This window comes from Mesoplodon bidens (genome assembly GCF_964165515.1).
Source record: "Mesoplodon bidens genome assembly, chromosome: 8".
Taxonomy (NCBI): Eukaryota; Metazoa; Chordata; class Mammalia; order Artiodactyla; family Ziphiidae; genus Mesoplodon; species Mesoplodon bidens.
In genome coordinates this window covers 79427040-79451819 of record NC_138165.1, presented here as the reverse complement: position 1 = coordinate 79451819, position 24780 = coordinate 79427040, and the positions used below count along the sequence as shown (strand labels likewise).

Genomic DNA, 24780 nt, shown 5'->3' with positions numbered 1-24780 from the left:
GCTTTTTCTGCGTCTATTGAGATGGTAATATGGTTTTTCTTCTTCAATTTGTTAATATGGTGTATCACATTGATTGATTTGCATATATTGAAGAATCCTTGCATCCCTGGGATAAATCCCACTTGATCGTGATGTATGATCCTTTTAACGTGTTGTTGGATTCTGTTTGCTAGTATTTTGTTGAGGATTTTTGCATCTATATTCATCAGTGAATTGGTCTGTAATTTTCTTTTTTTTGTCGTATCTTTGTCTGGTTTTGGTATCAGGGTGATTGTGGCCTCATAGAATGAATTTGGGAGTGTTCCTTCCTCTGCAATTTTTTGGAAGAGTTTGAGAAGGATGGGTGTTAGCTCTTCTCTAAATGTTTGATAGAATTCATCTGTGAAGCCATCTGGTCCTGGACTTTTGTTTGTTGGAAGATTTTTAATCACAGTTTCAATATCATTACTTGTGATTGGTCTGTTCATATTTTCTACTTCTTCCTGGTTCAGTCTCGGAAGGTTGTGCATTTCTAAGAATTTGTCCATATCTTCCAGGTTGTCCATTTTATTGACATATAGTTGCTTGTGGTAATCTCTCGTGATCCTTTGTATTTCTGCAGTGTGAGTTGTTACTTTTCCTTTTTCATTTCTAATTCTGTTGATTTGAATGTTCTCCCTTTTTTCTTGATGAGTCTGTTTAATGTTTTATCAATTTTGTTTATCTTCTCAAAGAACTAGCTTTTAGTTTTATTGATCTTTGCTATCCTTTCCTTCATTTCTTTTTCATTTATTTCTGATCTGATCTTTATGAATTCTTTCCTTCTGTTAACTTTGGGGGTTTTTTTGTTCCTCTTTCTCTAATTGCTTTAAGTGTATGGTTAGGTTGTTTATTTGAGATGTTTCCTGTTTCTTAAGGTAGGATTGTATTGCTCTAAACTTCTCTCTTAGAACTGCTTTTGCTGCATCCCATAGGTTGTGCATCATCATGTGTTCATTGTCATTTGTCTCTAGGTATTTTTTGATTTCCTTGTTGATTTCTTCAGTGATCTCTTGGTTATTAAGTAGTGTATTGTTTAGCCTTCATGTGTTTTTATTTTTTACAGATTTTTTCCTGTAATTGATATCTGGTCTCATAGCATTGTGGTTGAAACAGATACTTCGTACAATTTCAATTTTCTTAAATTTACCAGGGCTTGATTTGTGACCCAAGATATGATCTATCCTGGAGAATGTTCCATGAGCACTTGAGAAGAAAGTGTATTCTGTTGTTTTTGGATGGAATGTCCTATAAATATCAATTAAATACATCTTGTTTAATGTATCTTTTAAAGTTTGTGTTTCCTTTCTTATTTTCATTTTGGATGATCTGTCCATTGGTGAAAGTGGGGTGTTAAAATTCCCTACTATGATTGTGTTACTGTTGATTTCCTCTTTTATGGCTGTTAGTATTTGCCTTATGTATTGAGGTGCTCCTATGTTGGGTGCATAAATATTTACAATTGTTATATCCTTTTCTTGGATTGATCCCTTCATCATTATTCAGTGTCCTTTGTCTCTTGTAATAGTCTTTGTGTTAAAGTCTATTTTGTCTGATTTGAGAATTGCTACTCCAGCTTTCTTTTGATTTCCATGGAATGTCTTTTTCCATCTCCTCACTTTCAGTGTGTATGTGTCCCTAGGTGTGAAGTGGGTAAAAGACACTCTCAACAGCATATATACGGAGCTTGTTTTTGTATCCATTCAGCCAGTGTATATCTTTTGGTTGCAGCGTTTAATCCACTTATGTTTAAGGTGATTATCGATATGTATGGTCCTATTATCATTTTCTTAATTGTTTTGGGTTTGTTATTGTAGGGCTTTTCCTTCTCTTGTGTTTCCTGACTAGAGAAGTTTCTTTAGCATTTGTTGTAAAGCTGGTTTGGTGGCACTGAATTCTCTTAGCTTTTGCTTGTCTGTAAAGGTTTTCATTTCTCCATCAAATATGAATGAGATCCTTGCCGGGTAGAGTTATCTTGGTTGTAGGTTTTTCTCCCTCATCACTTTAAATATGTCCTGCCACTCCCTTCTGGCTTTCAGAGTTTCTGCTGAAAGGTCAGCTGTTAACCTTATGGGGATTCCCTTGTGTGTTATTTGTTGTTTTTCCCTTACTGCTTTTAATATTTTTTCTTTGTATTTAATTTTTGATAGTTTGATTAATATGTGTCTTGGTGTGTTTTTCCTTGGATTTATCCTGTATGGCACTCTCTGTGCTTCCTGGACTTGATTAACTATTTCCTTTCCCATATTAGGGAATTTTTCAACTATAGTCTCTTCAAATATTTTCTCAGTCCCTTTCTTTTTCTCTTCTTCTTCTGGGACCCCTATAATTCGAGTGTTGGTGTGTTTAATGTTGTCCAGAGGTCTCTGAGACTGTCAATTCTTTTCATTCTTTTTTCTTTATTCTGCTCTGCAGTAGTTATTTCCACTATTTTATCTTCCACCTCACTTATCTGTTCTTCTGCCTCAGTTATTCTGCTATTGATCCCTTCTAGAGAATTTTTAATTTCATTTATTGTCTTGTTCATCACTGTTTGTTTGCTCTTTAATTCTTCTGGGTCCTTGTTAAATGTTTCTTGTACTTTCTCCATTCTGTTTCCAAGATTTTGGATCATCTTTGCTATCATTATTCTGAATTCTTTTTCAGGTAGACTGCCTATACACTCTTCATTTTTTAGGTCTGGTGGGTTTTTGCCTTGCTCTTTCATCTGCTATATGTTTCTCTGTCTTCTCATTTTGCTTAACTTACTGTGTTTGGGGTCTCCTTTTCCCAGGCTGCAGGTTCATAGTTCGCGTTGTTTTTGGTGTCTGTCCCCAGTAGCTAAGGTTGGTTCAGTGGGTTGTGTAGGCTTCCTGATGGAGGGGACTAGTGCCTGTGTTCTGGTGGATGAGGCTGGATCTTGTATTTCTGGTGGGCAGGTACACGTCTGGTGGTGTGTTTTGGGGTGTCTGTGGCCTTATTATGATTTTAAGCAGCCTGTCTGCTAATGGGTGGGGTTGTGTTTTTGTCTTCCTAGTTGTTTGGCATAGGGTGTCCAGCACTGTAGCTTGCTGGTTGTTGAGTGGAGCTGGGTCTTGGCGTTGAGATGAGATCTCTGCGAGATTTTCACCATTTGATATTACATGGAGCTGCGAGGTCTCTTGTGGACCAGTGTCCTGAACTTGCCTCTCCCACCTCAGAGGCACAGCCCTGATGCCTGGCTGGAGCACCAAGAGCCTGTTATCCACATGGCTCAGAATAAAAGTGAGAAAAGAAAGAAAGAAAGAAAGAAAGAGAGAGAGAGAGAGAGAAAGAAAGAAAGAAGAATATAAAATAAAATAAAGTAAAATAAAATAAAGTTATTAAAATAAAAAATAAAAAAATTATTAAGAAAAAATTTTTAAGAAGTAATTAAAAAAAAAAGACAGAACCCTAGGACAAATGGTAAAAGCAAAACTATACAGACAAAATCACACTCAGAAGCATACACATACACACTCACAAAAAGAGAAAAAGAGAAAAAATATATATATCATTGCTCCCAAAGTCCACCTCCTCAATTTGGGATGATTCCTTGTCTATTCAGATATTCCACAGATGCAGGGTACATCAATTTGATTGTGGAGATTTAATCCGCTGCTTCTGAGGCTGCTGGGAGAAATTTCCCTTTCTCTTCTTTGTTCGCACAGCTCCTGGGGTTCAGCTTTGGATTTGGACCCGCCTCTGTGTGTAGGTCACCGGAGGGCGTCTGTTCTTCACTCAGACAGGAGTGGGTTAAAGAAGCAGCTTCTTCGGGGGCTCTGGCTCACTCAGGCCGAGGGGAGAGAGGGGTATGGAATGCGGGGCGAGCCTGTGGCGGCAGAGGCAGGCGTGACGTTGCACCAGCCTGAGGCGCCAAAGGCAAATGACTCTTAATGTAGAATGTAGGTATCTTTTGAGTTCTATCTTAATTGAAGACCTTCTCCCTTTATTTTTAAAACTTTGCCATAAGGAAAAACACTACCCTGAGGGGTAGCTGGTCCTCAGGACCTCAAATCCCTTCTTGGATTGTAGACTGTAGGCCAACCAGCCCGAGAGGCTTGTCTGCTCACCCGCTGGGGCAGGTGGGGGGCTGGGAGCTGAGCCAATCTATTGTTAATGGATATTTGGGTTGTTTCTATTTTTTGGCTATGGTGAATAATAGTTTTAAACATTCTTGTACATGTTATACATATGCCTACATTCTGTTGGGAATATATCTAGGAATGGAATTTCTGGGTCATTAGTAAGTATACGTTCAACTTCAGTACAAAATGCCAAAGAGTTTTTCAAAGAGAACATAACAATTTATATTCCCACTGGCAGTGTATTAGAGTTCTAGATACTCCAAATCCTTCCACTTGATAGTGTCAGTCTCTTTATGGTTAGCCATCTCAGAGATGTGTAGTGGTATCTCTTTGTGGTATTAGCTTTCATTTCCCTGATGACTAATGAGGGTGTGTTCCCTTCCAAATGATTATTAGCGATCTTATAACTCTTCTGTGAAGTGCCTGTTCAAGTATGTTCCCCATTATGCTGTTTTATTGTCTGCCTTTTTCTTATTAGTTTGTATAAATTTGTGTATACATTCTAGTTATAGGCCCTTTGTCAATTATACTAAACATGTTGCAAAAATCAGTCAGTGGCTTATGTTTTCACTTTCTTAGTGGTGTCTTTTGGATAAGTAGAAGTTATTAAATTTAATGTAGTTTAATGTATCAAACCTTCTTTGTGTTTATTGCTCTTTGTGTTCTGTTTTAGAAATTTTCTACCCCAACGTCATGGAAATATTCTCCTATATTATCTTCTAATTGTTTTTCTTTTCACATTGAGATCTACAGATTCACCTGTGACTGATTTTGTGTGTGTGTACTGTGAGGTACAAGTCAGGTCTTTTTCCATCTCTTTTTTCCTTTTGTTCTTTTCTTTTTTCTTCTCTTCCTCTCTCTCTTCCTCCTTCCCTCCCTCCCTCTTTCTTTCTTCCTTCCTTCCTTCCTTCCTTCTTTCCTTCTTTCTTTTGTGTGGAAATTTCTATTTAACCCAGTTGAGAGTGTTTTTGACCCACTATTCTGTGGTTCCATCCTTGTCACAAGTGAAGTGTCCATAAATGTGTGGGTCTGTTTCCAGACTCTCTAATCAGTTTCTTTGGTGCATTTGTCTATCCTTGTGCTAATGCCATTAGAGATTAAGAAATAATATCTTTATTTCTTTAATTTTTAAGCATGTCATCCTGTTTTTCTTCTTTGAGATTGTCTTGGAACAGCTCATCAGTTTCTGTAGGAAGACTTGTTGGGACTTTGATTTTGACTGCATGAAACTATAGCTTAATTTGAGGAAATGAATTATATATATTTATATAGTATACTTATATATAATATAAACTTATATGTTATATAATATTACATAATATAAATATAAAATAATATATTTAATATTTATATGTAAGTACGTATACTTATTTACACATAAGCATGTATACTTAAGTATAATATACTTATGTGTAGTATATAAATATGACATAATATAAACTGTGCCTTGCTTCTTTATGCTTTTACACTTATTTATTTTGTCTAGGCTCCTCTCCCCCTAGTTCTTAATTTTTTACTTCTTCAGACCCACTTGAAGTATCATCATCTCCTTCCCTAACTCTCTTTCTCCTCACTCCCCTTATTTGCCCTATGTTTAAGAGATAGTTTGTAGGCATCCTGAATGGGGCTTGGTACTGGAATATTAACCTTTGTTCCTCTTTTGCTCCAGAGTTGTGACCATTAGTATTTTCAGAAAAGTGGGCAGCCAAATAGGGAACTAAGTATATCAGCTTTATCCAAGGCTTTCTGGTGATGAGTCAAAACTGGAAACTATTATGGAATTCTTACCTCCATCTCGTATTGAAGGCAGTGGAGCTATCAAATGGAGAAAGTGAACCTCCTGCATTCTGAGCAGCCTGTGCCGAGGTGTGCATACACATGGGAACTGGCAGCTTAAAGCCTCCAGAAAGACAGATTTAGGAAAGCGAGGCATAGGCATCTAGATGTGACTTTTTAGCAGTATTCTCCAACTTTCTTTGATTGCACAATCTTATCAATAAAAAAAATGAACATTTATCACCAGTGTTTTATATATTTATTTATATATTACATAAATGTACTGCAATTTACTTAATAAATTCTATAATATACAAAAATTAAAAATGATAAATAAGCAATACTTCTAAAAATGATTTTAATTATATTTTGTTAATTAGTGGTACAAAACTCAATAAACATCACTGTTTTTGAAAAGCATGATTTTAAAAATTTTTGAATTTTATTTTATTTAGAAAAGCATGATTTAATACTTTGTGATGTAGTGATTTGACGGTCTGGTTCTAAGGCAAATTTATTTCAGTATTTGGTTTTTAATGCTGTTATATTTGAAAAAGGTACCTTTAAAGATTTGAAATTCCAAATGGAAGAGATGCATCTTGGTTGAGCCTAGTAAATCACAGTACTTATTTTTCATTTCTATTATGTTATTCAAAGTTTTTAGTTCACAGTTTTTGAGTAAAATGTTACTTCTCTGATTAATCAGTTCTGGTAAACTCTTTGGAAGGCATTGCACTTTTTTTATATTTAAAAGGAAAAATGGTCTGTTAACCTGCTGAAACTCTTCATTTGTGAGATTTTTAAACAAATAAGAAAAGTGTTTCTAAGTTTTTTAAATGTGATACTGTGAGCTTCTAGGGTACTCATAACACATTTGCACACATATAAAATTACATTAGAAGGAGATATTTCCGATAGTTGTTAAGATGTTCTTATCTTAACTTGAGTTTATTTCAAAAAGATAGTTATTTTCACACTCATTAAAATGTCACCACCTTACACTGAAAGGACAGAGAAGTATATATTTTAAAATAGTTGCTAGTTTACATACTACTGACAGTCATCACAGAAAAGTTTAGCAAATTGCAACATTTATCTTTTTGTAAAACCAAACTGCATGATGCATCTTTATGTTTGCCAACTTTTAAAAATGCTTTGCCATGAAATTTCTTGCGATCAGTTCTCATCTATTTGCAAAGCAGACTAAATATTCTACTATTCAAGGTAATGTAATTGGTCAACCCACTTAACTAGCAAACGCAATACCCTGAAAGCATGAGGGCACTGATATGAACCCCTCTGAGTGTGAAACTCACACTTTTACTCAGAATATTTGTCTACTGCTTATAGTCGTCTCTATGTGCTTACTTTCTTATTTGTTAAAGAAGTTGGAAAATTCTAATATTTTCTCCTGCTAATCTAGAGAATAATCCTTGGTCCCTGCTGTGAGTGGTCTTGTTTCATGGGGTCAGAGAACCACAGAGTGTGAAAAGGAGTCATTGCCCCTGAGCTTGGGCAGGGAAAAAGACGATTTAAAACATCTCTTTTAGACTTGAGAATTCCATGCACCTGTAGCTTGTACAATGAATGGCAGTGTCTGACCAATCGAATAAATCATTCTTTTTCCACGTATAAGATCTGTGCATAGAATGAGTAAAGATAAAACTCTCTCTTCTCAGCATTTGTTTTTCTTATAGTGAAACTGTCATTGTTTTGTTACCTGTCTTCAACACCAGCCTGAACTTGTGAAGGGCAGGAACGTCTCAAGCTGGAATCAGCAAAGTGCCAGGCATATAGTCCTGCCAGCACATTAGTGAATGTTAATTGATGTAAGGATAGTGAGCTTGCCATTAGTGCTAGGAGTGGGAGCATCCTAGGAAAAAGGTAATCATGTAGGCTAGTAGGTTTTCAAAGAAACTGTGGAATGGGGGAGAGTGGGCCAGAAAGGCCATTGGGGAGGAAGTGCAGAACAATGTGAGTGAATGTTCAGACTTTAAAATAGAAGTGCCACGAGGAACTTCTGCTTTTGGGGGCCAAAAGCAGCAGAGAGGAAAGGCATAGTGGAATTAACTGAAATTAAAATTCTCTGCAGGTTCAGGAGAAATTCTAGATGGTATCAGAGGCTTTATGAGACTAGCCTTTAGAAGTTTTGTTCAAGGTTCTAATAGAATTTTGGCAAAGAGTTTTGTTCATGCTCCTGCCATTGAAGAGAGCTCTGCTCATATGAGGAAGGAAAAGTAAAAAGGTAAGAAAATGAGGGATTGTTAAGTATAAAATACCAGGTTGTTAAGGATAAATTGAGTATTAGTATTCTAAAGGATATTTCCCCAATTATTTTGTATTTATTAAAATGTATATTCAAAGTAGACTTCCATAATAAGATCATTAAAACATTATGGGGCTTCCCTGGTGGCGCAGTGGTTGAGAGTCCGCCTGCCGATGCAGGGGACACGGGTTCGTGCCCTGATCCGGGAAGATCCCACATGCCGCGGAGCGGTTGGGCCCGTGAGCCATGGCCGTTGAGCCTGCGCGTCCGGAGCCTGTGCTCTGCAACGGGAGAGGCCACAACAGTGAGAGGCCCACGTACAGCAAAAAAAAAAAAAAAACATTAGAAAATATGAGGTTCCATATTAAATACACATACACTGTCCACAGATTGATATTTTTGCGGCAATACAAAAAATACAACAATTTTTGTACAGAAATTGTCATTCAGTTAGCTTAACCTATGATTTAATCATATATATAAAAAAAAAACACATTAAGCCAGTCAGGTGCAGCAATAACAAAATGATCCAAGATGTATAAAACAAATGTTTTCAGTACACTGAAAGTATTTGTTTTGTACTTTTTTTTTTTTTTTTTTTTTTGCGGTACACAGGCCTCTCACCGTTGTGGCCTCTCCCGTTGCGGAGCACAGGCTCCGGACACGCAGGCTCAGTGGCCATGGCTCACGGGCCCAGCCGCTCCGTGGCATGTGGGATCCTCCCAGACTGGGGCACGAACCCGTGTCCCCTGCATCAGCAGGAGGACTCTGAACCACTGCGCCACCAGGGAAGCCCTGTTTTGTACTTTAAAACAAAAGTTTCAACATAATAAGGATTTATTACATACTATAAAAATTAAACAAGTGATTCTTGAAAGACACGTAACGACAAAGATTCCTGGGAAATTATTGTTTGTAAATAAGGCCATGTTGATTCAAGTTCAGCGAAGGTTGGGAATAAATACAATTCTCCTTTTCAGGTTAGATTTTTAAGAGACGGTTTGTTCACTATTCCCCTCACCCTTCCTCTCCTTTCCCCTCCCATCCCTTTCTCTTTACTCTACTATACAAATCTATATTAAAATGTCTTGTAATTTTTAAACGCTAACCATTATGTGTTGTGACCAGAGCCCTTAAGAACAAAGTTAATTATTAGCCCAGAAATATTAGTAGGGTTACTCTGGATGAAATCACACAACCAAAAACCAAAAGCCATCTGTTCATTACTCCTTTCCACTGTACCTACTATTCCAAAGGATTAAATTCCAGTTCTTTCAGTGGCTGATAACTGAAGGAATATTGGAATAATTTGCAAGCAGGATTACTGCCATTTGTGGGATACAGGACCTAGTCCACATTAGATTAAGACCATCATTTTTAGTTAACAAGGAGAACTCATTGTTTATGCTATTATGTACTTCTCTCCTCTCTCATAATTCCCTTAATTATTTTATATTTAATTGTACACATTTCATTTCTCTGCTAACTTAATGATAAACTTAGTGAGGGTAGAGATGAGTTTTCAAGTCATAGAATATAAGTTGTAAAATATATAATACCTGATACTAGATGCTCATAAAATTTTTGTTGAAGTATAATATCTTTTCTAATTATATTCTTCTTTGCCTTATAAAGTCTTAAATTAATTTATTTACATTGTAGATGCTGAGAAAAACTCTTAAAGGGTCTGAAAGTAAAGAACTAGAAGTAACACCTGAGGCACCAACTTTGGTGCCATTTGGGGATGTGGTATGTATGACTAAACCTCAATAAACCTGTACAAATTATTTTTTATTTCATATGAAAACTATTTAATGTCAAAAAGCATGTGTAGAAAATGGTCCTCTCTGATAAACATATTCATGAATTTTTCATTTTTATGAGTCAGAAAAGCATTCTAATAATCACTGAAATTTTGGAAAACATCCTGATTCACAGAAAAAAATGTCTCTGCTAGGGATTCCCAAACACTAGTTACATCAGAATTACCTGGGATACTTTTTTAAAACATTGATTCTTGGGCCCCACTTAAGATCCACTAACTTAGAAACTGAGAATAGGGCCTCAGAACCAGTATTTTTGTTAAACTCTTCAGATAATCATATTTTTGTCAGATTTAGGGACCTTTGTGTGATAATGGATCCCACATCTCTCCCTCATCCAAAAAAATAATAAACCATGGAAACAAAAACAAACACAACTAATCAATCATACATGTACACACACATAGGTGGGACCTAATATCTAGGCTGAGAACCAGAAAAGTCTGTTCTCTCTTTTGGGCGCTATAGAGAGAGTATAGGCCGTGAAGATCTATGTATGTTTAGAACTATCAAATATTGTGGTATTCTTTCACAGTTACTTTTATTTTCTAAACACTATTAGAAGAATTAGTGGCTGTGAAATGAGAGTTTCTCTTGTGTCTCTTCTCTAGTTCCTATTGTGTACTAATACATTTTCTTGATTAAAAAGTATATGATGAATTTAACACCACCTTTTTGGGGGAAAATAAGAATAATTCATGTATACATTTTTGTTTTTACAGAATGACCGTGGTGTACCTTACTCGTAAAATTATATAACACTTTCTTCCCTCTATCATAATCAAAGTTGAAGTATAAGCCTTCACGGTCCAACTCTAAACTTAGAAAAGATTCTTTGAAATCACTTTTGGCCATAAACTATTATGCATGTCACTATGTTGACATACTAATTTCTGTAATCCATACTCTTGAATATGACTTCTGCTTGTCTTTAGAACTCACATTTTGAAGAATCTTTTTATTTCTCCCACAGTTCCTAACCTTATAGTTCATATTTTCCTTATTTGAATTGCATGTTGCTAGGCATCAAAAAGCTTCTCTTAAGAGTTAGCTGGAAGTTTTGACAGAGAGATGTTTGGCATGTGACTGATGGCTCCTCCCAGTGTGTGATTCAGCCACATCACCTTCTCTTTGAATGTTCTGTGATTTGGCAAAGTTGGTGCATGTGTAGGCCTTGATACCTACATCACAACCCACTACTCCTATTTCTAATAATCATATCCCATTTTCAGAAAAAAATGAAAAAGATGTCTTAAAATTGAGCACATAAAGTACTTTTGTGAACAGCTGTGGTTGCTTTCCTGTTTTAAGTGCATGTTTGAGAGTGTTTCGGGGGTCAAGGTGTTGACAGGGTTATTGCTTTGGGCCACAGATGGGTCTCACAATCTGTGGCAACATTTGTTATCTGCAACCTGTGAATGGTCATCATTATGGTTTTTTGTTTGTTTGTTTTTGGCTGTGTTGGGTCTTCGTTGCTGTGCATGGGCTTTCTCTAGTTGCAGCGAGCAGGGGCTACTCTTCGTTGGCAGTGCGCAGGCTTCTCATTGTGGTGGCTTTTCTTGTTGCGGAGCACAGGCTCTAGGCTCACAGGTTTCAGTAGTTGCAGCATGCAGACTCAGTAGTTGTGGCACGCAGGCCCTAGAGCATGTGAGCTTCAGTAGTTGCAGCACACGGGCTCAGTAGTTGTGGCTTGCAGGCTCTAGAATGCAGGCTCAGTAGTTGTGGCATGCGGGCTTAGTTGCTCCGTGGCATGTAGGATCTTCCTGGACCAGGGATCAAACCCCTGTCCCCTGCATTGGCAGGTGGATTCTTATCCACTGCACCACCAGGGAAGTCCCATCATTATGGTTTTGAATGTTAAATCTTTTTCTATACTTGAATAGAAATTTATTCTCTTTTTTATATTGTATGGATCTCTTATGTAAAAGTATAAAAAGCTATTGAAATATAAGGAAAATTAGGATAGTTGCTGATGGCTTCATGTTGAGATACTTGGCAGGCAGTCAGTGATTTATGACAGAATTTTTATATATAGAATTATGCAAAACAAAATTATAGCTATATTTCCCTATTTTACCCTCCTTGTGTGCACCCAATTTTAAGAAGTAAACAGTGATTCATGGACTTTCCTATGGCAATACCATTTTAAGTCTCACCTAGATTAGAACCTTCCTTTTAACATAACATTTTATACTTATGTCTCTCTCTCTCTAAGAAGTAGACCACAATATTTTCTTCTTTAGAATTTCATCATTCAGATACAGTAGTCTTTTAATTAAATATTGAGTGCTAACTTCTTTTTCTGCATTGTTCTAAAACCAAATCCTTAAAATTATTTACGCTATATTTAAAACTACTATTGGGCCATTTATTTTGTTTCACAGATACTTAATATAATATTGCTCTTGTTTTTACTTGGTTTTTAAGACCAAACATGGCTGAATTAAGATCAAATGGCTTACATTTGGCTAATACTGCATATTAATATTCAAGTATTCCTGTATTAATTTTTATACTTGATTTTATGGTTAAACACAAGATACAATTTTTCTTAACATTTGGAAACACTTTGTACAAGAGAGAATGAATATTTCACAGCCCTTGTCATATTATAGTCAGTGAATGATTATTGAATGAATAAAGTGGTTTTAGGATACTGGATAAAAAAGCTTATCTGAAGCAAGGCATATTTCTTGTTATATGCAAGATGCTGTGCTGTATCAGTTCTCACCTAATGTAAAATCAAAATGATTCAAAGAGTGACAGTTGGATTGAAGTTAATAAATGAACCATTTTTTTCTTTGTATTCTTGTTTGTTTTAAGTTTACTTTGAACAACTCTTGCCTATTTTTCTGCTTTCTGGTGTTTTCTGTAAGTAGATATTTCTAATAAGAAAAAATATTTCTAATGAGAAAAACAAACAAAGTGAAACTTAAAAAAAATAATGTAGTTTGGTGAGAGTAAAATGGAAGAAAAGTTAACTTTTAAAAATTAATTCTCTGTGTTTTTATTTTGATTGTTATAGGTTGGCTGCCTAGCCATTCATATAAAGAACTGCAAACATTTTATGCCTAAGAGTATCCTTTCTTTTGATTTAAGAACCATACTGTGATCATATGTCACTGTTTCTGTTATATATTGCTGCCTTACAAAACACTCTAAGACGTTAAAAAACATTAACAGTGGCTTAAAACATTAACCATTTTACTACCAATCACTATCTGTACGTTCACTAGGTGGTTCTTCTGCTTCACATTATCCCAGCTGGGGCTGCAGTTCAAAAGGGCTGGGATACCTAAAATGGCTCATTTACATGTCTGGTGCCTTAGTGAGAATGCCTGAAAGACTGGACTTAGCTGAGATGCTGAAAGGGTTAGACCTTTCTTTCCATGTAGTCCTAGGGTCTTGTCTTTCATCATTAAACATTTTTTTCTGCATTAATTTTGATTTAAAAATATTACATTAAAATATTGATTACTGAAGTTTTTGGTGTCCACTTAAATTTTGTACCCTGGGTAGTGCCACCCTATCCTAGTCTCAGCCCTGGTCACGTCAGTTGCATGTTAAAGTAGTCACAGGACCAGGCCAGATTAAAGAGCAGAGGAAAATAAACTCCACTTTTTGATGTGGAGAGTGACAAAAGATTCTTAGTTATCTGTAATCCACCTCGATCATCATGTAAGTTAAAGAAAATATACATATCTTCTTGGATGATAATACTAATTTATTTCTAATTAATAACTATGCTTCTCAAACATTGTTTAAAGGGTTTATTTTTCTCGGTGCCTTTAAATAAGCTGAATGCTTATTATTAGATCTGTCATGGCATAAAACCAGTCTCATTATGAAGACTTGATGTTTCTTTTGTATATAAAGTGAACTATTGAAGAGAATTCTAAATAGAGTTTTGAAGATAATTAAATCATAAAACAAAATCATTTTAATTCATGGAGTGCTATGAAAGCTAAAAATGCAGACCATATAGTATAAGTGAAGTATATAGTGAAGTGAATTACAAAGTAGAATGCTGCTTTAAATTTTGTTGTCCTAAAATTAAGAATAAATTACTCTGAAGTGACATATTTTTTGAAGTTTTAAATTTCTGTGTAATTACGCTTAGAAAAAAATTTTCAAGTATGTATTGGAAATGTTTAGTCACCTTAAAAATAATATATAGGAAAATTTGCAAAAGAATTATAATGGAAATGTGAGGATAAAAATATGAGAAGTAATCTAAGGAAGAATCAACCTTCTTTTCTTACTTATATTGTACCTACCACTGATGGGCAAAAATACTATTTTAAAAGACTTTGCTTATTGTTTAATATGCTCTATAATTTCTTTCTTTATTTGATTGATTCTTAGGTTTTGGCCTGAATTGTTTAATGGATTAATTTTACAATGTGTTACTGTTCAATTACAACAAAATTTGCTTCCTAAATATGTATTTTCAGTCGGTTTACAACATTACAGGAATTTGTTCATTCGCATCTCTATTAACAACGTGGTGAAATGTACAAAAAAGTGTAGCTTGCTACCCCCAAACAATGAAGAGGACACTGTAATTACATTTGATGAAGTGAAATATTTTTCTGTACAGGTAATGTTAAATTTCTCTTCTAAATAAAAGAATGCATGTTTATAGTTTCAAACATTCTACACTAATAATGTCTTTTTTTTTTCAGGGGACAGGAAAGAAACAAAAGCAATGTCCTTTTATTTGATACTTTACAGTATTTTGTTTATTATAGGCTATATTGATGTTTTCAGAGTTTACTGTAGAATACATAATCATGGTGTTCTTCTCTGAGATCTTGCTGGCGGTGATTCTGAGTGTTTATCACACATGGATGCATTTTTCTCTGTCTTAGTCTTCCCCTCCCATTTGCCCTCTTACACCTGCCTTAGTCAGCGTGGGCTACTATAACAAATTACCATAGACTGGGTGGCTTAAACAACAAACCTTTATTTCTCACCTTTCTGGAAGGTGAGAAGTTCCTTATAAGGACAGTAATCAGATTCATGAGGGCTCCATTCTCATGACCTAGTGACCTCCTAAACACACCACCTACAAATACCATCACACTGGAGATTTAGGCTTCAACATATGAATTTTGAGGGGACACAAATGTTCAGTGCATAGCACACCCTTTTTTTCTTCATCTACTCCTTTCCCTCTCTCCTTTCTTCTTATATAGACTCTCTCTAATTACTTTTGCATGGATTAGCTTATTTAGTTTTTATAACCCTTCAAAATATATATATACTCTTATTATCATCTTTATTTTGCAGATGAGGAAACAGATACTGTAAGGTTTAAAGAACTTTCTTAAGGTCATAGAACTAGTAATTGGTGGAACTGAGAATGCAGTCAGTCTGGCTTCAAACTGGCTTCATTAAACCACCTCTCACACCAGACCTTGCTATGCTGAGTTTGCTTCTGTTTACAGTTAAGCTTCTTAGAATCTTAAATGTATCTCAGAGTTGTCTTTAAAATGAGTGACACTATTTCATTTAGCTGTAGGATTCCTTGATTAGTCCAGTTGTTTCCTGATAGCTTTATTACATTAGTTGAATTTTAGTGAAATCCTAAAACATTTCCTCTATACCATATATATATATATATTTTTTTTTTCAAACTTCATTTTGCTTAACTGTTGAGTATTGAAGACAGTTCTTTAAACATAGTTTTTTAAAAAAAGCATTGTTTTGCTAGAGGCAATCCATATTATTTCTTTTACTTTGCCAGTAATTTTCCTAGACTTCATTGCCAAGTTTTCAATAATTTTGTGGCTATATGTCCATTTAAATAAAACTTGAAATTAATACTGGAAAACAATATAAATTAATAGGGTGATTTTTAGCATAATCAAAATATTTTTCCTATATTTATTTTAATAGGAGCTATTAGTTTGAGTGTAATAAGAGGAGAGTTTTAGTCGAACTCTAATGGAAAGTTTGGGAATGACCTAGTAATATTTACATAGAAAACTGTACAAGCAAACAAAGAAACATAAAAAAATCAAGACACATATTAATTCCAGGGAAATTAAAAAATGATACAGGGCAAGAAATACGATCATTGTAAGTATATTATTAAACCCTGAAAAATAGTCACATATACATAATAATATAAACGCTAAGTATTATTCTAACAAAAAAATGATATATAATATACTGGAGGACTGAGGGGGAAAGAAACGTGAAAATTGTGGGAGGAGGATGTTGAGAGTGAACATTTTTCTTCCACAATAAGCAGTCAGTAGATGATATATACATGACTTCAGTGTTCATAGTAGCATTATTTACAGTAGCCAAAATATGGAAGCAACCTAAATGTCCATCAACAGATGAATGGATAAAGAAGATATATATACATACATACATATATACATGTACATACACACAATGGAATACTACTCAGCCATAAAAAAAGAATGAAATTTTACCATTTGCAGCAACATGGATGGACTTGGAGGGCATTATGCTAAGTGAAATAAGTCAGGAAAGACAAATACTGTATGATATCACTTATATGTGAGATCTAAAAAATACAACAAACTAGTGAATATAACAAAAAAGAAGAAGACTCATAGATACAGAGAACCAACTAGTGGTTACCAGTGGGGAGAGGGAAGGGGGAGGGGAAAATAGGGATGGGGAATTAAGAGGTACAAAGTATTAGGTATAAAACAAGCTACAAGGATATATTGTACAACATGGGGAATATAGCAAATATTTTATAATAACTATAAATGGAGTATAACCTTTAAAAACTGAATCACTATATTGTACACCTGTACTTTATATAATATTATGCATCAACTATACTTCAGTTAAAAAAATAGATAGTATCTAAAAACTAAAAAGAAAAAAACAAGTAATTAGTAACATGATTTTATGCCCCAAACCAGAGAAATCCCTTAAAAAGCTTGAAAGGTGGCTTCTGAAGAGTGAAAATTAGGTAGTGGGTTGGGTAGTGTACTAAATTATACCTGGGATCGAATATATGGAGGTATGACTGAATGACGACATAGAGAGGGTAATGCCATTAAAAGAAGAATTTATTATTTATATTTCCTGAGAAAAAGGGACACACCACACCACACCACACCACACAAGGTCCTGGAAGTTTCAGGGTGGTCAGGAGGCAGAAGACAGAAGCAAGGGGAGAGCCCAAGCCAAAGCTTTTATTGGGGTTTCCTTGAGAAACGTAATGCAGGGGGGAATTCAACAGTTTAGAATTGACTAGTCTGAATAATTCCAGCAGGCTTTGGGCTGTAGTATAGTCTCTAGTTGCCTGGTACCTGGCCCTGGGATGATTTAGGGCAGGGGAAATATTGGTTCCATGTGAGAGATAAGGAGGTGGTTAGGGCTATAGACTTGAGATTGGTTAGTTAGCCTATGAAAGATGTTCTACTATCAAGCCAAGCCCTTTGCTATCTCTAGGATCTGGCTAGCCCGGGGAGGGAAATTCTCTCCCTGGCCAGCAAGCTTTTTAAGATGTTGAAACATCCTAAAATATAGGGGAAAAAATGGTTAATACAAGTGAGAGAAAAAATATTTCTTTGATTTAGCCATTGTAAAACTATTTGACTTTTAAACTATGTACTACCTAACAAAGATAAAATAAAATTATACTGTATATACTCCAGGACTTTAATTTGCTAAAGCTTACAAAGTAGATCTAGGTTAAAAATAAAAACATACAAACCAAAAAATAAAAAGGAATAGCAAGTGGATTTAACCTAGTTTAATTGTTCTGGAAAGCTGTTGGGTAAGTGATGTTAAAACAAAACTCATATCAAAGAATGAATAGTAGAGGATTTCTGTTCTGGCCATGCTGGAGCAGCTGATATTAGATTTACTCTTCTCTTCTAAACAACCCTAAAACTAGTAAAATATATGAAGCAACTATTTCTTGGTATTTGACAGTGGGAATTTGGAGGGCTGCAATCTTTAAGAGAAGGGAAACACAAGAGGTGAGCTCCACGTTTACAATAGCTTTCTGTCTGGCAGCAAATCTGGCACAGAGAAGTGAAACCCAAGCAGAAAGTAACAGTCTTTCTGGGTGGAGGAAGCAGAGGCTGAGCAGAGGAAACAGATGAGTTTTGGGCTGCTAAGGTGGCTGGAATTTGTAAAGCAGGGTACTAGAGAGGAGGGAGCAGCAGATAAGTGGCCCTAGAAATCTGTGTTGGTTTTCCACTCAGGTTCTTGGCTGGATCCTAAAATGTGCACTTGCAAGGGGAGTTTGTAGGAGAAATTACAGAGAACAAGTGCTGGAGAGCTGAGAGCTGAATAGAGATTTCAGAAGTCACAAATTCAGAGTCATTGGAGTCTGATGCAGCTAAAGTGGAGAGAACTTGTTGAACATTCTCAGTATTCAGTTGAGATCCCAGAAGGGCCAGGTCTTAGGAATAAGGATCATGTCCTAAGAGTAAGGGTTAAACCTACTAGGACTAAGGACAAAAAGTGAAACAGACCTATCCTCAAACTTTTTCATAGAATCAAGATGATCTTCCAGTAGTTGATTGCCTTCCAGAAAAGAACTCAGTAGTTCTTAGAGGAAGATATAAAAACCCAGAGTCTCTATTACATATCCTTCACAATGCCCATCATATAATAAAAAATTGCTATTCATAGGGAAATAAAAACAGACAATAAGGGTAAACCCACAGGTGACCCAAATGTTTGAATCTGCAGACTGGAACGTTATAACTATCATAAATGTGTCAAAGTGCAAAAGGAGGACAAAATGGATGATCACAATGGGAATTTTGAAGAGAATGGAAACTAAAAAGAACCAAATGGAGATTATAGATATGAAAAATATAATATTGACATGAAAAATTCATTTGAAATGTTTCAAAGCATTCTGAACAGAACAGAAGGATCTGTTAACTGAAAGACAAGTCAATAGAAATCATTCAAATTGAGGCTCAGAGAGAATAAAGATTAAAAAATGGAAGAGACCAGTGGGCAATATCACTGAATTTATAGATGTGTAATTATATGCCAGAAGGAAAGAAGAGGAAGTATTTAGAGTACTTAATATTTTAGAATTTTCTCTGCCAAACATTTTCCAAAGTCGATGAAAGACATCAATCTATAGATTCAAGAAACTCAGTGAACCTCAAGCAGAATAAGTACAAAGATGATCACACCAAAATATATCATGGTCAAACTGCGAAAAATAAAAAATAAAAAGAAAATCTTAAAGGTAGCCAGAGGGAAAAAACACATGACATTCAAGTGAACAACAGTAAGAATAACAGCATACTTCCCATCAGAAACAGTGGAGGTCAGGGACTATCCTTGGTGGTCCAGTGGTTAAGAATCTGCCTTCCAATGCAGGGGCCGCGGGTTCGATCCCAGGTTGGGTGACTAAGATCCCACATGCCACAGGGAAACTAAGTCTGTGTGCCACAACTACTGAGCCCACGTGCACTAGAGCCCGTGTGCCGCAACAAAGAGCCCGTGTACCACAACAAAAGATCCCACATGCCGCAACAAAGATCCTGCATACCTCAACTAAGACTTGACACAGCCAAATAAATTAAATAAATAAATAAAAATTTTAAAGAAGTGGAGGTCAGGTGTTAAGCGAATGCCGTCTTACAAGTGGTAAAAATAAGGTCAACCTAGATTTCTAAATCCAATGAAAATATTCTCCTAAAAGACTGTGAAAGACAAAAGCTGAGGGTTTGTATCATTTTAATAAACATCAAAGAAACGTTGATCCCAAATGGAAGTCCAGATTCACAGGAAGGAATGAAGAACACTGGTAATGGTAAATATATGGGTAAAAATAAAAGACTATTGAAAAGAAGACAATAAATAAAAAGACTATTTTAGAAATGTTCTCCAAAAGACTAGACTGGGTTTTTTTTTACATATATACATTTAAATTTTTAAAATTATATATTGGAATAGTTGATTAACAATGTTGTGTTTCAGATATACAGCAAAGTGGTTCAGTTATACATGTATCTATTTTTCAAATTCTTTTCCCGTTTAGGTTATTACAGAATATTTCTAAATTAATTAATTAATTTTTGGCTGTGTTGGATCCTCGTTGCTGCGCACGGGCTTTCTCTAGTTGCCGGCGAGTGGGGGCTACTATTTGTTGTGGTGCATGGGTTTCTCACTGTGGTAGATTCTCTTGTTGTGGAGCGTAGACTCTAGGTACATGGGCTTCGGTAGTTGTGGCATGCGGGCTCTGTAGTTATGGCTCACGGGCTCTAGAGCACAGGCTCAGTAGTTGTGGCACACAGCCTTAGTGTCTCTTTAGGATCTCCCTGGATCAGGGAATGAACCCGTGTCCCCTACATTGGATTCTTAACCACTGCACCACCAGGGAGGTCCTTATTAAAGAATATTGAGCAGCGTTCCCTGTGCTATACAGTAGGTTTTTGCTGGTTATCTATTTTTAAATATAGCAGTCCATACATGTCAGTCCCAAACTCCCAGTCTATCCCTCCCTCCACACCCTTCCCCTGTGGTAACCATAATTTCGTTCTCTAAGTCTCTGAGTCTGTTTCTGTTTTGTAAATAAGTTCATTTGTATATATATTTTTTAGATTTCACATATAAGGGAAATCATATGATATTTGTCTTTCTTACTTCATTTAGTATGATAATCTTCAGGTCCATCCATGTTGCCACAAATGGCATTATTTCATTCTTTTTAATGGCTGAGTAATATTCCATTGTATGTATGTACTACATTTTCTTTATCCATTCCTTCATCACTGGACATTTAGGTTGCTTCCATGTCTTGGCTATTGTAAACAGCGCTGCAGTGAACATTGGCATGCATGTATACTTTCGAATATTTGTTTTTCTCTGGATATATGCCCAGGAGTGGGATTGCTGGATCATATGGTAGCTCTATTTTTAGTTTTTTAAGGAACCTCCATACTGTTCTCCATAATGGCTGTACCGATTTACATTCCCACCAACAGTGCAAGAGGGTTCCCTTTTCTCCACACCCTCTCCAGCATTTATTGTCTGTAGCCTTTTTGATGATGGCCATTGTGACTGGTTTGAGGTGATACCTCATTGTAGTTTTGATTTGCATTTCTCTAATAATTAGCGATGTTGAGCATCTTTTCATGTGCCTCTTGGCCATCTGTTTGTCTTCTTTGGAGAAATGTCTGTTTAGGTCTTCTGCCCATTTTTTTGATTGGATTGTTTGCTTTTTTGTTATGGAGCTGCCTGAGCTGTTTGTAAATTTTGGAGATTGATCCCTTGTCAGTCTCATCGTTTGTAAATATTTTCTTCCATTCTGTGGGTTGTCTTTTCATTTTGTTTATGGTTTCCTTTGATGTGCAAAAGCTTTTGAGTTTAATTATATCCCATTTCTTTATTTTTGGCTTTATTTCCATTACTCTAAGAGATGGATTAAAAAAGATAATTTTTGTGATTTATGTCAAAGAGAGTTCTGCCTATTTTTTCCTCTAAGAGTTTTATAGGATCCAGTCTTACATTTAGGTCTTTAATTCATTTTGAGTTTATTTTTGTTTATGGTGTTAGAGAATGTCCTAATTTCATTTTTTTTACACGTAGCTGTCTAGTTTTCCCAGCACCATTTATTACAGAGACTATCTTTTCTCCACTGTATAATCTTGCCTCCTTTTTCATAGATTAATTGAACATAGGTGCATGCATTTATTTCTGGACTTTCTATCATGTTCCATTGATCTATATTTCTGTTTTTGTGCCAGTACCATCTTTACTATCATTACTATGAATTTGTTTTGGGGTCAATTGCCCATCTCCACTTCCCTTAGTTGTTCTTGTTCCTTCATCTAGGGTTTTATCTTCTTCCTTCATCTGGGACATATCCCTCTGCTGTCTCATTTTATCTTTCTTTCTGTGATTGTGGTTTCCATTCCACAGGCTGCAGGGTGTAGTTCTTCTCGCCTCTGCTCTCTGCCCCCCAGTCGTTGAGGCTGCCTAAGAGGCTTGTGCAGGCCTCCTGGTGGGAGGGCCTGGTTCCTGCCTGCTGGTAGGTGGAGCTGGGTCTTGTCCCTCTGGTGGGCAGGGCCATGTCAAGGTGTGTGTTTACCCACAGCTCTGTGCTCAGGAAGACTTTAAGCAGCCTGTCTGCTGATGAGTGGGGCTGTGTTCCTGCCCTATTGATTGTTTGGCCTGGGGCATCACAGCACTGGAGCCTACAGGCTGTTGGGTGGGGTCGAAGACTAGAGTGTTTCAAAAAATTAATGGTGATGAATGGTAGCATTTATAGCATTTGTAGAAGTGAAATATATAAGAATAGTACAAAGGATGAGTAGTGTAAATGGAATCATGCTATTGTACATGATATGGTATAATTTTAATTCAAGATATACTGCAGTATGTTAAGGATGCATATTTTAACCGCTAGAGCAACCATGAAAAATAATACAAAAATGTATTAGAAAAGAAGAAAGCAGTCCTTACTGTGTCTATTTGTTGGAGAGAAGTTACCTATAAATTTTTCACCTCTGAAAATTGAGTATCTTTTTCTCCTTTTGCGTGTGTGTATGTTTCTTTTTTTTTTGTATTTAAAAAAATTAACTCTGATGTGTCTGTATTTGGATTTTTCTGTTTATGCTATTGGGATTTGTTGGTCTGCTTAAACTAGATTGTTGCTGTTCATCAGTTCTGAAAAGTTCTAAGCCATTATCTCTTCAGTACTGTCTCTCTGTCCCATTTTCTTGATCCTTTATTTTCTTTCCTGGAACTTTAACATATGTTAGATGTTCTTACACTATTGCACTGTTGTCCATGTCTTTTAACTTTTTTTCAATGTTTTCCATCACTCTGTCTCTCTTTGCATTCTGAATAATTCCTTTGATCTGTATTCCAGTTCACTAATTCTCATATGTTGCAGTGAATCTGTGGTTGAGTCCATACACTGAGTGTTTTTATTCAATTATTTTAGTTTTCATTTCCACAAGTTCTATTTAGTTTTTTGTTCAAACTTGCTAAATGACTTCTAAAGTTTCCTGGTCCTGGGCTATATTTTCAGCTTGTCTTTTATTCCTTTAAATAAAGTAAGCATAGTTCTTTAAAATTCCAATACTTCAAGCTTTTATGGTCTATTTTTCCTGATCTCATTCGTGGTGCTTCGTTTCCTTGCTGTCTTAATTATTGCTGACTTTGGTATGCTCATTTTCCTTGGAAAATTATATGTGGACCGTTTTTGAGGTCTAGGGTGAAAGTGGCACTTCTAAGGAATACTCGTGTTTGCTTCTAAGGCATACCAAATATTTAAAGAAGAATTAATAGCAGTCTTTCTCACATTCTTCCAAAATATAAAAGAGAAGGGAGCATATCCAAACTCATGTTACAAGGCCAACATTACTGTGATACCAAAACCAGACAAGGACACTACAAGAAAATTCCAGGCTAATATCCCTGATGAACATGGTTGCAAAAATCCTCAACAAATGATTCGCAGACCAAATTCAGCAATACATTAAAAGAATCATACATGTTACATTAATATGATTAAGTAGGATTTTTTCCAGGGATGCAGGGGTAGTTCAACATCTGCAAATCAGTCTATATTATATACCACATTAATAAAAAGGATAAAAATTACATGATCATCTCAATAGATGCAGTCAAAATTCAACATCCATTCATGACAAAAACTCTCAAAAAAGTGGGTAAAAAGGGAATGTACCTCAACATAATGAAGGCCATATGTGAAAAACCCACAGCTAATATTATACTCAATGGTGAAAAACTGAAAGCTTTTCCTCTAAGATTACGAACAAAACAAGGATGCCCACTCTTGCCACTTTATTCAACATGATAATGGAAGTCCTAGCTAGAGCAGTTAGGAAGGAAAAATGAAAGGCATCCAGATTAGAAAGGAAGAAGAAAAACTGTCTCTATTTGCAGATGACATGATCTTATATATAGAAAAATCTAGACTCCACACACACAAAAAAACCTGTTAGAATGAATAAATTGAGTAAAATTGCAGGATACAAAATCAATATACAAAACCAATTGCATTTCTATACACTAATAACAAACTGTCAGAAAGAAAAATTAAGTCTCATTTACAATTGCATCAAAAAGAATAAAATACCTAGGGATAAATTTAATCAAGGGGATGAAAGACTGAAAACTATAAGACATTGATAAAAGAATTTGAAGAAGACACAAATGGATAGGTATTCCATGCTTATGGATTGGAAGAATTAATGCTGTTAAAATGTTCATACTACCTAAAACAATGCAATCTCTATCAAAATTCCAATGGCACTTTTTACAGAAATAGGAAAACAATCCTAAATTTTGTTGTAACCACAAAAGACCCCAAATAACCAAAGCAATCTTGAGAAAGATTAAAGCTAGAGGCATCACACTTCCTGATTTCAAACTATATTACAAAACTATAGTAATCAATATGCTATTGGCATAAAAAGAGACACGTAGCTCAAAGGAACAGAATAGAGAGCCCAAAAATAAACCCACATATATATGGTCAATTAATTTATGATAAAGGAGCCAAGAATATACAATGGGGAAAGGGCAGTTTCTTCAGTAAATGGTGTTGGGGAAACTGGACAGCCACAGGCAAAAGAATGAAACTGGACCACTATCTTATACCATACACAAAAAGAAACTCAAAATAGATTAAAAAGTTGAACATAAGACATGAAACCATAAAATTTCTTGAAGAAAACATAGGAGGTAATTCCTTGACATTGGCCTTAGCAATGATTTTCCTTGGATTTGACCCCCAAAGCAAAGGCAACAAAAGCAAAAATAAACAAGTGGGACTAATTAAACTAAAAAGCTTTTGTAC

General features: G+C 35.6%; 1 protein-coding gene across 1 annotated transcript in view; it reads left to right on the top strand.

The window, feature by feature from the left end:
* The window catches only part of C2CD6 (C2 calcium dependent domain containing 6), a gene marked incomplete at its 5' end in the record, with an annotated part of 145025 nt that overhangs the window by 10330 nt on the left and 109915 nt on the right, over window positions 1-24780 (top strand). Inside the window, 3 exon segments of the mRNA XM_081241758.1 lie at window positions 9808-9894; window positions 12994-13045; window positions 14423-14568. Of these exon segments, the coding sequence (XP_081097884.1) occupies window positions 9808-9894; window positions 12994-13045; window positions 14423-14568 (285 nt within the window).